Here is a 14,427-nt window from a genome sequence, read left to right as displayed (position 1 = left end):
AGCCCCAGCAGGGACAGGGGAATCCAGGCATGAATGGTATCAGTGGGACACAAGGAATCCCAGGTCAGGATGGGCTAAAAGAGGGGGAATGTTCCAGGGGAAGGTGCCCTGGAAACCAAACTGTGTGCCTGGAACACACGGAACTATGGCATGGACATGGGTGAAATTGCTGAGTCACAGCAGCTGGGCAGACAGGCAGTAGTCTACAGGACAATAAAAAATATAAATGGGAGATCATGCGATAGATGAAAATACACCTTTGGACAGTGACACCCCATAAACATCTAACTTATAATTAATGTGTCTACTTTTTTGCTTATGTTTTTCACACTGTCATTAAATTATTTAATCATAACTAAATAGTTAAAGACCCAGATATATTGTAAGATAGAAAGCCAATTAACCTTTAATTAACCTAGAATTTTGAATTTGACATTCACAGTTAAGAACTGATGAAATGGGTTTTGCACAACTGTAGACCTCAATTCAGTCTTTGATTGGTCATTTATCATAAATAACTACATTTCCCTGAATACAAAGGAATATGCAATTAAACAGGAGACTCCAGTGGGGATTTTACAATCAAGAGTAAGCTACTGTACAAGTCATTGTGTTATACAAATTCATGCAAAGAAAAAAGCCCCCCCCGGCCAATAATTTTAAGGACTGGTAAATTACTGTTCAGGATATAAAGTTATTTATTATATCATCACTTCTAGAGGGTGTGCCCTGCATTTGGCAAGAATGAATATGGCTTGTTGCCTTTACACGAAAACAAATGACAGTCAAAGACATGACCCGTTGAACACCCCTATATAGCACCAGAATTTACAGAAACTGTACATTTGTGTGGAGTAGAGGTACACAATAGTGTTTACATTGAGAATCGCTGAGTTTTAGGTAAAGTGTTATTCATTGAATAAGATAAGCAAGAATTACCTAGTGCAGGTGTGGAATCTATGAAGTCTTCTGACCTAAACGTCACACTAAACAGCTGAACAGTATGATATAATACTCTGAAATGAAAGGACGGAACAAATGGCTCAAAAAATATTTTCACACAATAATACACCAATGTAATTTTACAAACAGCAAGGACTTTCCTCACAGATTAAATAACATCTTTTGTTCAATGGCAACTTTTTTCTAACCATTTTTAAATTGATACTTGAATTTAAAATCCAAGAAATATTTTGTGTAATGCAACAGAATCCTTTACAAACACTGACTAAAAAGTGCTTTGGTTTCCTAAACCAGCATTTCCCTTAATTTCTATTTAAACAACCCAGGGTGACTTTTAATACTTTCATGTCTGACATAATATGCATTATTTAAGGTGACAGAATACAATTGGCAGTAAAGTACAGTTTTTAACATTAAATACTATGGTATCCCGATTGTTCCAGAAGCATATAACAAAAAGTCTTCAGGACGTAGCTAGAAACTCTGTCCAAATATTTGGCCATCATCTGGGATGTAACCGTCACATTCACAGTGGCTCCTTCACTGACAAACGTCAGTGCCAACTGAATTTCTTTCGATCCAGCCAAATGGAAATCTTTTGCTGTAATCTTTTGTTATTGAAGACTTGTGAGGCTCTTGGGTCTCTGGAAAGTTTGTTGGCCCCATAGCCCATACACGAGTCTTGTTGGCCTGCTGGGTTGCGTTTTCACATGGAGTCTTTTTTTTCTTTCCACTTTTGGGCGTTTTGGCAGACTCATTGCATGTCTCATATGTTTTGCCCAAGCAAAAAGCGTGACACGTTCTCATAGACCACAAAAGTGATGCAGCAAGCTGGGGTGACTCGGATCAGATTGGGCACCATCCCTTTGTAAAATCCAACCGCCCCCTCGTTCCTACAAGAGAACAACCATATACCATTAAACTACCTATGTCCAAGACTGCTGTTCGACATTGCTGTTCATTACCTGTTAAGTGACAGCTACAGAAACATCTAAGTTACAATACAAAAAAAAAGCTTCTTAATGACCCCACAGAAGGGGAAAAAAATCAGTTGATTATCAAAGCAAGCCTAACAGTGTAACATTTTAACAGTGTAACATTGGCTGACAATTTTAGTTATTAGGTCAAAAACATCCTTGAGAAACAACATATATTCCATGAAGAGCAAGTGCACTATCTAAAAAAAAATGTGTGTATACAGAAACATACCCCAGTATAATTGCACTCATTCATGCAAACAAACTGTAAATCCAGGCACTTCATCGGGTGTGGTAACCGCTAACTAACAACCATGCAGATATATTAGCATCAGAGGCTGTGGGAAACAAGCTGTAGACAGGCACTGGGGGCTAAGGACCCCATTAAGCTCAGTCAATCAATTCATTAGAAAGTAGACCGTTTCAATTTCAGGAACACTCGCTGAATCTGGTGTGTTTTTCTGAGAAGCTTTCTGTGAATGGGCTCACCTCCACGTTCTCCTGAGTACATCCAGAATCCCGTTGTAGGTATTGTGCTGGTCCTGCAGGCGGGCACGGACTACCTGGTAGGGGTATGTTGTGGCCACAGCAAATATTTTGGATACTGCTGCCATTCCAATGTATTCAGACGGAGTCTGTTTGGAAAGAAATAGGAATGCTATGATCAGATGAGTTGAACTCTCAACATTTTATAACTAACCAGCCACATATCGCTCAAGTCTCTGATTCAAGTCGCTGACGTACGCCTAACCCTTTACAGAATACGTTTCCTCTTTTTCAATGGAACTTTTTCTTTATTTTTATTCTCAGTATGCAGACATAAACTTGGTTGAAATGGCAGAACATTTTACACCATTATTCAGCTAACTCACCAACTGTGCTTCTGACGGCATCTTCTTATACTTGTTATAGTCTCTCTTTAGCTCCTCGTATACCATGAACTGCAATGCACCATGGGAAGTGCCTATGAGACCAGGCAAAAAGCCCTGTGGGGGAAAAAGCTGTGCATGAATGGTACACTCACACCAGCCACACACATTAAGGATTTCACCATTGACCTTTACTTGTGGGGATTGAGGCTGAGGATGGGTATTCTCACACCGTGAATGCAAATTATTTGTGTAAAGTAAGACACACCCTGTACAGTCCTGGAATCCCTTCGTGGCGATATATCTTCCACAGGGCATCCAGCATCCCTTTATACTGCTTCCTGGATGGGTCAGCATTATACTGCAGGACCAGACGAGTCTTGGTCACCCAGACTGGGTTTGTCAGGCAAAGAGTCAGCACCCCTGGAAAACAGAGGAAAAAACTCATATCCAATGCCAGACCAGAGGAGAGGAGACGCGCAGTGAAACAAACATCAGTACACACACAAATAAAATAACGTTGAGGACCACTGAGATAATGCAGCCAATATCATAGTGTTCTACCCAAAAGTAGTTTCCCAACCTCTGTGTCACACCAAAGCTAAAACTTCTAGCTATAGCGGACTTAGACTATAGAAGCTCTGTTCAGACCACTATAGACTCCACCCAGTACACAAACATCCTCTTTCTGTGGTTTCCATTGTTACGACCTTCATCAAGGATATCCCTGAGAGCCAGCCCTCGGCTATATGGACAGACTACAGACCGTTTGGCGGGCTACTTTTAGGTTTCTAATAAAAAATTATGACATTAGAAAAGTCTGTTTTCCTGCCGAGAACATTCCTAGCTGGCTACTTTTCTCACCAAACTTCTAATTTGGAGAACCCCCTGCTTCAAAACCTCATATTTGTTATGAAAAGCTATTTCTCTTGTCCCTTATGTCGTCTGATTGTCTGACTTCCTCTCGGATTTCGTGTCAATATGCCATTTCCTTATTCACTTAAACTTATCCTCCACTGACCTATCCATCTGAATGGAGTTTGTTTTCTTCAATAACCTGAGAGAAGGCATGCATAGGAGTGTTTTGGAGTTTGTTTGGACTTCAGCACCAAGAATTATAGAGGTAATGTCACACATTAGGATTCACTTCTGTCAAGGGACCACTTCAAATTGTACATACTGTGGCAGTCAGAACTGTGCTTGCTTTTTATTAATGCCCTACAGAAAAAGATAATAAATCAAATATTTTTCTGCACCACAGGCATAAAACCTGCAGGGACCTGCACACTGCCTGCCAGGTGTGTGACTGCCACACCTTGTTTTTAAAAACAAAAGTTCACTCTTCAAATAAAGGACTAATCTTGGCAACCTACGGTGTGGCGGTGTTTCACAGGCTCCTGATTAGATAAACTAAATTCATACAGGTGAAGGTCACCGTCCAGTACAGCCCACTGACTGAGGCAGTACTAACCTGCCTGTGCTGCAGACACCAGGTGATCTGCAGCGCTCAGTTCAGACTGGCGACCTTCTTGATTGAATGCCTTGATCGCATTGTAGCTGTGGACAGCACAACAACAGTCACAAAACTTAGACATTGACAAGGAAAGTCAATGTCCAATGAAATGCATCAATGTTGCAATTGCCTGCATTCCTTTTAAATGGAAGATTGTATACAATGCAAATCAGCATAACTACAAGTGGCAGTCAAAAAGCCTGTTAAAAGAAGCCTGTCCCAAACAATGAATGGCATGAACAGTGCAATGACTTACAAAAAACATCTGCTGGAAACAAGAAACGCTCACGTACTGTAGCTACTGTGGGCTTTCTATGGTTTTCAATCAACAGGATGAGAACTGTTAATATTTAAAAATCTAAGTGATATGGGAACAGTAGTACAGCAAATATGTTATCTCCAAATGATGTAATCTCCTGTACTACAGCAACACATGTACTAGTTAGTACTGCATACAAAAAGTATTGGAACAGCAAGGCCAATTCCTTTGTTTTTGCAATACACTGAATACATTTGAGACAAAAAGAATAACATGAGACAAGAATTTCAGCTTACAGCACCTGGTATTTACACCAAGATGTGTTAAACCAGAACATAGCAGCTTTGGCATCAGAACACCAAATTTTTAGGTGAGCAAAAGTACTGGAACAGGGAGTATAAAAAAATGAAAGTAAATAACACAAAATATTTGGTAGCATATCCCTTGCAATGACTGCATCAAGCATGCGACATTTACATCACCAAACTATTGCATTCTTCATTTGTGATGCTTTTCCAGGCTTTTACTGCAGCATCTTTCAGTTGTTTGTTTCGGGGGGGTTCCCTTCAATCTTCTCTTCAGGAAGTGAAATGCATGCTCAATAGGGTTAAGGTCTGGTTATTGACTTAGTCAGTCAAAAACCTTCCACTTTTTCTCCATAATGAAGTCCTTTATTGTGTTGGCAGTGTGTTTTGTGTTGTCTTGCTGCATCATGAAGTTCCTCCCAATTAGTTTCTCCATAGGTTGGCAGACAGAATATTTTTGCTACCATTATGAGTTCCATCATCAATAACTATTAGTGAGCTCACTCCAGAAGCAGCCATACAAGCCCAAGCCATGACTCTTCCTCCACTGTGCTTCACAGATGAGCTTTTGTTTCAATCATGAGCAGATCCCTTCTCTCTCCACACTTTTCCATTACTTCGGTAGAGGTTAATCTTGGCCTCATTAGTCATTAAAACTTTGTTCCAGAACATGTGTGGCTCATCTCTGTACTTTGTTGCAAACTGTAATGTCGCCTTCCGATTCTTACTCCTGATGAGTGGTTTGCATCTTGTGGTAACGCCAATGTTCCAATACTTTTACTCACCTAAGAATGTGGTGGTCTGATACGAATGGTGATATCTAGTTTTTTTAAATCTAGATTTGTTAAACATACCAGGAAATAAAAGCTGAAATTCAATCTGTCATCTCATGCACATCTTTTGACCACAAACTCAATTGTCTCCAGCATTTAGCAAAAACAAAGGAATTGACCTTGCTGTTCCAATACTTTTGGAGGGGACTGTAAGCAAGGCGTTTTGGCATAGCAAACTGAGCCTTTACAATAGAACAGGTCATAAGTATAGCAAGACTGAGGGAAGGTTACATTCAGTAACACGCCTATTCCTGTATACCATCAGTATTTGGATCATACTCACAAGAAGAAGTAGAACCCCCAGGAAGTTCCTGTTCCCCAGATATTTGGGGTCACTCCTTGGTAAAGCCCCCTGATCCCCTCGAATTGCCAGATGCTTTTCATGCAGTGCAGCATTCCATCGTACTTGGGCCTCAGCGCCAACCCATCACTCACTGTGCAGAGAAAGCGAACAAAAGGAGGAAAAAAACTTGGGCTGCTTCAATGAGAACGGGGAAAAGCTCCATGTGTATCGATCTGCAGCTGCAGCTAAAATACAGTCTCTTGTCCAATTCGCGTAGCTATCGCACAATCGCAACAATCGACTTACCTAGATGACCTAAATGCGGGTCTGGACAACTAGTGTTACATTTAAACAGCCCAATGAGTTATGCGTCATACAATGTAATGCTGCTAAGCAAGGCTGTTAAAATAACTTGCAAACAGCTGCATTTAAAAGCAGCTGGCAAGCATATTTACGTAGCTAGCTAGCTCTAGCTGGCTTGATTATTATCCGCTTGCAACGACCTGCCTCTGTCGTAAGGTAATTTAAGATAGCCAGTTAGCTAGCAATGATTAGGGATAGAGTCTCATCTGCTAGACGGGTAGGAACACACACCTGCAAATCTAATTTTGACAAGATCCAGAGGATGAAGCACCATTGTTGATATGACTCCTCCGCTCAGTCCGGCAGCTAAATTTTCGTATTTTACATAGCTGAAAAGGCGCAGAAGATCAGCCGTTAACGAGAAAGGTGCACCGGGGGAGTCCGAAGCGACCGGGAGAGTCGCTGCATTACTCCGCCACGATCCAGCAGCAGGACTCATGTCTGCTCACAAGCTAGCCTGTTGTTAACATTAACTATCTGATGATGCTGTTCTGCAAACGGACGGCACAATAAAATGCCATGAAGCTAGCTAATTTTCGCTTCAAAGCAGCCCAAAGATAACGTTAGCTAGCTGTAATTCGTTCGCCAAAAAAGACCCCAACAACATAAACGAAGCGAAGTTTAACAACTGGCACAACATATCTTGCCATGACCTCTATCATTAGGCAGAACAGCATGAATAAGGTATTCCCAATAAGAATTGAACTTCCGGTTGTTACCAAAACAAGTTTCAAAATAAAAGCATATTGCATGCTTTTCAAAACATAATTTTGTGTCCAATAATACATCAAGCACAAATAAGCAGTATTTATTTTAACAGAACAAGGGCGAGCTCAATACGATATTTTGCTTCGCGCAATGACATCCATCATTCGGTAACGCCAGGCATACCACATATAGCTTGCATAGCATTCGGCTATACTCGTATTATGATAGATGGATACAGGAAGTAAGAATTGGCTTTATACAGTCTATGGTGCTTGTTTGCTCCGCTCACAGAGCCAAAACTGTACAACAAGGCGTACAGTTTCAGGGCTATGACGTAATACGAATCTGCACCACTCATAAAACCACAGAAGGTCATACAGCTACAGCAGTCGGCTAGACATAAAATGCATGAGCAGCCAGATATAAATATTGTGATTTTTGCGTGAGAAATAATCTCGTACTGGACTTGAAGTTCCCGATTATTTTTAGTGGTGTTATTGGGAATCTGTAAGCAATTTTAGACATGTTTTCACAACATTCCTGAAAGAAAGCACTATTCTGTCAGTCATATGTTCTGGATTTATTCCTTCAAAAAGCCTGATAAAAAAAAAAAACAAAAAAAAAAACAGCTTGATATCACAAGCTAGATTTTGCAGCTGGTAGGTGGTTGACTAGTTCAGACCAGCTTCCCACTCATCATGGTTTGACCAGCTAAACTATGCTTCGACATAGCTGGTAGCTGCTAATTTCAAGCTGGTCATGGCTGGATTTTAGAACAGCATTGCCTGTGTAGACCATGTATGAGACCATGCATATACTGTATCCTGGGAAGGATACTTGTTAGTTTGCCTAAATGCTAAATAGTATCTAGCACCGTATCAAGCCTGGTTTTAAAAAACCCCAGTGTTTCTGCCTCCACTACATGTCCAGTCAAGCTATTCCACACTCACTGTGTGAAAAAATACTTCCTAATATCTGTACGGAATCTCTCCTTTGCCAACTTCCATTTGTGCTTCTCATTCTGCTTACCGAAGTCATCCTGAATAATCACCTATAGTTGACTTTGTTAATCTCTTTAATGAATTTAAAAGCCTCAATGAAATCTCCTTAAGTCTCCTTTTAGTAAGCTTAAACAGATTTAGCATCTTAAGTCTAACTCTTATCTTTTATACATGGAATCAATCTGGCTGCTCTTCTCTGCACATTGACTAAAACCTGAAAGGCTTTGGTCAACTATTATTACCCCTAAGTCTTTTTCAAATTGTGCACTTTCCAATTTTGTACCACCTATAAAGTAATTCTGCCTTATGTTATGTTAGAACGTCACATTTATTTGTATTGCATTTCATTTGCCAGGTTTCTGCCCACTTCTGGATTCTGTTCCAATCTTCCAGAATTTAGTAGATTCATTCTAATTTTGTATCATCTACAAATTTAACCAAAGCACTTTCAATGCATCTGTCAAGACCATTTATAGAAATGAGAAAGAGTAGTGGGCCCAGCACCAAACCCTGTGGGACTCCACTTCCCACAATACCCTGCTCAGATAAGGGGCCGAGGCTCAGTGTCCTATGCCTTTCACCCCCAGACCAACGGCCAAACTAAAAGGATGAACCAGGAGCTGGAGAAGACCCTGTGTTGCCCTGTTGAAAAGTCCCCCACGTCTTCTGTCGTTCTTGTTCCCCTGGGTGGAATACAACCATAACTCTCTGCTTGTCTCCTCCACAGGGCTGTCCCCATTCGCCTGCTGCCTGGGTTATTCGCTGTACCTCTTGCCTTAGGAAGATAAAGAGATTGAAGTTCCCGCCGGATAGCTCCTAGTCCAGTGCGTGCATCAGGCATGGAGAAGAATGCGTGCATTACTTCGGCATGTCACAAATTAGTCATTAAAACTTTGTTCCAGAACATGTGTGGCTCATCTCTGTACTTTGTTGCAAACTGTAATGTCGCCTTCCGATTCTTACTCCTGATGAGTGGTTTGCATCTTGTGGTAACGCCAATGTTCCAATACTTTTACTCACCTAAGAATGTGGTGGTCTGATACGAATGGTGATATCTAGTTTTTTTAAATCTAGATTTGTTAAACATACCAGGAAATAAAAGCTGAAATTCAATCTGTCATCTCATGCACATCTTTTGACCACAAACTCAATTGTCTCCAGCATTTAGCAAAAACAAAGGAATTGACCTTGCTGTTCCAATACTTTTGGAGGGGACTGTAAGCAAGGCGTTTTGGCATAGCATGTCACAAAGATGAAAAGGTTTGTGGACCGTCGCCGATGCCCTGCTCCCCAGTACACTATGGGGCAAAAAGTCTGGCTGTCATTTCAGAACATTCCCCTTCACACTGTCTACCACAAATGTGCCTCCAGGTTCATTGGTCCCTACACCATCACCCCCTCTACCAACCTTCCACCTTCCCTACACCACATCAATCCAGTCTTCCATGTCTCCCGCATCAAAATGGTAAATGGTAAATGGTCAAGCCCTACATTGCCTCCCAACTGAGCCGTCCTGCCAAACCCCTGCCTCCCTCCTGGCTCATTGATAGCGATCCAGCATACACAGTTGGTGCGTCCCCGGGGTTGGGGCCGCCTGTTCCTGGTAGAGTAGGAGGGTTACGGTCCTGAAAAGAACTTGTGGGTTCCCGAACGCTATATCTTAGACCCCTCCCTCAACAATAATTTTTTTGGAACACCCTGAACTTGACTCTAGGGGCTCCAGGTGTCACACTTTGTGCTAGAATAGTTTGTACTTCGCACTTTCTTGTTACCTGTTTTCTGCACTCGCACCTGTCAGTCATTTCACTTAATTTTTCTGTGTAAACCCTTCCGTTTCCCATGTTTCTTTGCCAGCTTGTAATGTGTATTAGCCATTCTTTCCAGTGGTTTCCAGCCTGTCTGTTCAGTGTACCTGTACCGACCTCTGTTTATTGGATTATCCGTCTGCTTTGTTTTTGATCACTCAATACCAGACTTTGCTTTGTTTATTGGATTTTGATTCGAAAGGTACGGTCTGTACCTTTGCCTGCTCTGCCTGCCTTACTTTGTTTGGACTTTTGCCTGTGACCTCGGCCAAGATTTGGATTACCCTTGTTATACCTGATTGACTGATCTTATTTCTGGGTAGTGATTGGTTCCTGCTGCCACTCTGGTAACATCAAAACACTTGGGTAACTTTCTCAAAGAATGCCAAAAGCTTTGTGAGGCATGACCTATTCCTACAAAAACCATGCTGGCTATTGTTTAGAATGCTATTTCAAGAAATAATTTCAGTTTGTCTCTAATGATATATTCCAGTATTTTACATGTGATGCAAGTTAGACTGACAGGCCTGTTTCCAAGATCAGTACAGTCCCCTTTCTTATATATTGGTATTATATTACCTTGTTTCCAGTAATCCGGTATAAATCCCATTCCAAAAGTAACCTACTCCCCAGTAAAACTCTCAACAAAGTAGCCAATTAAGGCATCAGCAATATCTTTATTCTTCTACAGTAGTTGTACTTTGCTATTCATAATGCACTTAGCCTCCTCCTTCACTTTCCTTTTCCTACTACTGTATTGAAAAAAACGTTTGGGATTGCATTTTTCATCCTGTGAAATTTGCCTTTCAAATAAGCTTTTGGCTAACCTTAGTTCTTTTTTAACCTGAGCTCATATTACAATATTCAGCCTTATTACTATTAGTGCTGTCCTTTTTATATATCTTAAACAGCTTATTATTTTATATATAGTTATTCATCCACTGTGGAGATGTTTTCTCAACGTACTTTTCAGCACTTTTGGAATGAATGTGCATCTAGTATAACATTTCTAATGTATATCAAGTATAAGGTTTCTCAGGTTTAAAAGTAAATGAAAAGGTTGAAAAAGCAAACAACAGGACAGAAATTAAATATGATTGCTGCTACATAACATACTTTGAACCTTCAACCAAGCTCTGTTCCTCTTTAGGTAGAGTATTCTTGGTGTCTACAACCCTCTATGCATTCTTCTTGCTGGCTTTGGAGTTGAAAAGCACAATTGATTGTGCTTCTCTGTCTTTCTCCATGAGGCTGTGGTCTGTTGGGGCAGTGACGCCACTGTCGGTAGTAGAAACACGGTGCCCAGAATACAAATGGAGAGCGACAGTATCATCCAAAATTCTAGGTGATCTGGCTGCACCAGTATTGTGGACATCTCTTTTTCTTCTCTGTTCAGCAAAGTTATTTGTTGTTGGGGGCTACCAAAAAAGATGCAGACACCTATATTTAAGCAATAACTGACAACAGGCAGTGATATATCTACATTCTATCACAGCTAAGGGACGTTGTTCAGCCCGATGCGCAGTGGAGGTAGATTGCAAACTACTTTTAAAAACCTAACTATAGGCTAGCTAGTTAACTAGCTGGCATTAACACTGTCACTGTCATTTTCAGTCATATCTACAGTCTAGCTGGCAAGCCTAATGAACTTTGTTGGTGTTTATGACTATGACTACAATAGATTATTACATCAAATACACAATATATTTCACTGAACATACAGTATAGTATATGTCATATACTATACAATAGGCATTAGTATGAGTATTGTAAAGACTATTTAGAACATATTATATTTGATTATGTGAAACAATACGTTACATTTTTCACTTATAGGCAGAAAAAATGACAATACGTTTTATTACAAATTTAAATTACTTTAGCCACTGATTACTCCATTTTGACTGAGTGGAGCAAGACATGGACCCACACAGGATAAAACATTCTGATGATGGTGCACAACACAGGCAATAATCCCCAAATGAAATATCTATCCATGGACAATAAGCACAATACTCTACAAATGGATAGTGCTAAACTACAAAGCCTCATGACATTTTGTGAACCAAGTAAGGGCCAGTGGCTGTATTCTCACAAGAAAGACTACAATTCATCATCCATTGAAATTTCTATCATAACATTTTACCAAACATTGCTGAGGGAAATTTCCAAGTTAAGTGCAATTAGGTAACAATGACAATGTACAGCTGTAAAACATAAAGTACAGATATTTCAAGTAGTGTTTAAGTGATTAAGCACTGCATAATATATTGTTATTTGCTGTAAAATCACTGTAATGTAGTCCATCACCAAAATCTATACTCAGCAGTGAAAATCATTTCATTGCTGGAAAAAGGCACACAAATTCAGCCTGTCCTTGATTTGCAGGCTAGTCAGGGGGTTGCCATGAGGCTACCAATGAAGTAGTCTGTTCCATTCATGGCTGAAGCTATGCAGGTGTGAGACCTCCTGGCTAAGCAAAGCTGTTGCTGGAAGTGGCGTGGTAGGTCAGTAGAGGGCAATGTTCCCTCTGCACCAATTAAACCCCAGTGCAGAAAAGAGGCTGGGCAAATGTATTTTGGATGATATGTTAAATGTATGTCCTGAATCACTGTGGTCATTAATGATTATTTCTTACATGCCTTCCACATCCGAAGGTACCCACATTTTTGGCACTGTTTCTCAAATGGGGCATGGGATGTGTCTGTTTCAATTCTAATCTTTCTTCAGCATTTAGTTGGTTATTTTAACGGCACGTGGTCAATCATATTTGCTCAGTGGCTGGAAATGAGTTGGCCAAACCATCCATGTCCGGAGTTAACCAGTTCTTCCTTGCCCCATGAATGGCCATCTCAGGTGCCGGACCTCAATCCAATTTAAAACCAGAGGGCTGAGCTGAAGAGGGCACAAATACAAGAATGTGAAGAATCTTGCAAGGATCTGCAATATCTGAAATATGTTCCTTAACATTGTCAAGCATTACAGGAAAAGACTCCATGCTGTTATCCCTGCCAGAGGTGGATGCACCAAGTACTAAACCAGGTGTGCCAATAATTATGGAACCTTGATTTTGGTAAAAATCTATTTTTAATTAAATTAATGTTAAAATTTGGTTGGCTCGATTGAAACATTTATAAAGTACAGTATTTTTCCACATGTTGGCATTTTTTAGTTGATAATTATTTAGATTATTATATTGTTTGTTTAAAAAAATGGGTGCCAATAATTCTGAAGGCTAATGTATTTTTAATACTAATATGAGAACGATATAGCATAATTAAACAATGTCGTTGTTGCAAAATGACAGAGGTTGGAACCTGTGGGAAATAACGGGTGATTATATGATACACAGTAGTAGCCTACAATGCAGTGTTGCATTCTTTGCTCATTAGTTGATAAATGGCATCTTATTATCAGTGGTTGCATCTGACAAGAATATATTATGTCATCAGAAATATTCTTGAACATTTTCCCAATTTTAAATGTTTTCACACAGGGAAACCAATAGGAAACCTTTAAAAAAATAACATGTCCATCCAGGCTCATCCAGTCCGGGTTTTTAAGCGATCTCTATACCTGCTGTCAATGGACGAGTCTCGCTCCTCTCTCCTTCCGCTCCTCTTCCCATGAGCTACTTGCGCTTTGTTCCACGTATTTCCATTGCTCCGCCTACCTATGGTGACGAGATTTTTTTCTCATTGCATCCATTTTTGTGCATTTAAGAAATATCCAAGAATTAACAAACAGGGAAAGGAAGATAGATACGAAGGACGCGAAAGATAACGAGGAAAAGGACAAGACATCGTTATTCCAAGATGCGAATAGCCGCTCTCTAGAAGAGGGCAGCGATGGGTTAGACAGGATTTAAAATGATTGCAAAATAAAAGGCAAGAGCTTGTTTTATTTCTCTCCATATGCATCAATGGACGGAAAGGGAGAAGTATATTTGGAATACCTGCAGCCAGAGGGATTGATCATTCCTTCGTGAAGCAAATGGGCTTTTTATTCCTCATGTCATTGTTAACAGTTCTCATACAGGAATTGATGTGTTTTGAAAAGCCATTGTATGAAGCAGGCAATCCAGTTGGTTTTAGGTCGTCTTTACCATGGACGATGATTGCAAAATATGTCTTCTCTTAAATACCATTCGGATCACCAAAACAATGATTATTACATTCATTGTAGCCTATTGCGTCTCCGTTACATTCAAAGACACAGTGAGAGCTATAGCCTTGACTAGTCGTATTCGAAGTCCCGGCTATGCTGCCTTTCACTCGTTTTGTCTGTTGATATCTACACATCTCTAGCCATATGTGTGTACGTGTGCACGTGTGAAAACGGATAAATAGCCTACAAAAATATACGAATTAATTACAAGTCACCTTTTCAAAGATCATGGCTCTTTGAAAATGCGTGCGATCTGTGCTGTTAAACATTAGACCAGATCATGTTGAATTCGGCTCTCTACTTTCTGTATATTTAGAATTAACATATAAATTAAGTCATTCTATTGCTGATTGTTAATCTTTTTAGCAATTATATCTAAAG

At 40.2% G+C, this 14,427-nt stretch overlaps 1 protein-coding gene across 1 annotated transcript; it reads right to left on the bottom strand.

The window, feature by feature from the left end:
- Window positions 1-674: 674 nt before the first annotated feature.
- LOC133137026 (solute carrier family 25 member 32-like) lies at window positions 675-7,031 on the bottom strand. Its single transcript, XM_061255002.1, has 7 exons — window positions 6,597-7,031; window positions 6,003-6,153; window positions 4,281-4,366; window positions 3,078-3,232; window positions 2,813-2,926; window positions 2,430-2,575; window positions 675-1,856 (listed from the first exon to the last, which is right to left on the bottom strand). Exons 1-7 carry the CDS (start codon window positions 6,802-6,804, stop codon window positions 1,730-1,732), a joined length of 987 nt encoding a protein of 328 aa, XP_061110986.1. The 5' UTR covers window positions 6,805-7,031; the 3' UTR covers window positions 675-1,729.
- Window positions 7,032-14,427: the final 7,396 nt, after the last annotated feature.

Source organism: Conger conger, chromosome 9 (assembly GCF_963514075.1).
Source record: "Conger conger chromosome 9, fConCon1.1, whole genome shotgun sequence".
Lineage (NCBI taxonomy): Eukaryota > Metazoa > Chordata > Actinopteri > Anguilliformes > Congridae > Conger > Conger conger.
Note: the sequence above shows the minus strand (reverse complement) of the source record. Positions and strands in the feature narration are given on the sequence as shown.

Bases quoted from the DNA above. Each gene is read 5' to 3' on its own strand.
- LOC133137026 (XM_061255002.1), bottom strand. From the start codon at position 6,804: ATGAGTCCTGCTGCTGGATCGTGGCGGAGTAATGCAGCGACTCTCCCG. The intron at 6,154-6,596 runs GTGTGTGTTCCT...TTCTCTGCACAG, and splicing joins TGTCAAAATTAGATTTGCAG to TGAGTGATGGGTTGGCGCTG. The intron at 4,367-6,002 runs GTGAGTATGATC...TGCTGTCCACAG, and splicing joins TGGGGGTTCTACTTCTTCTT to CTACAATGCGATCAAGGCAT.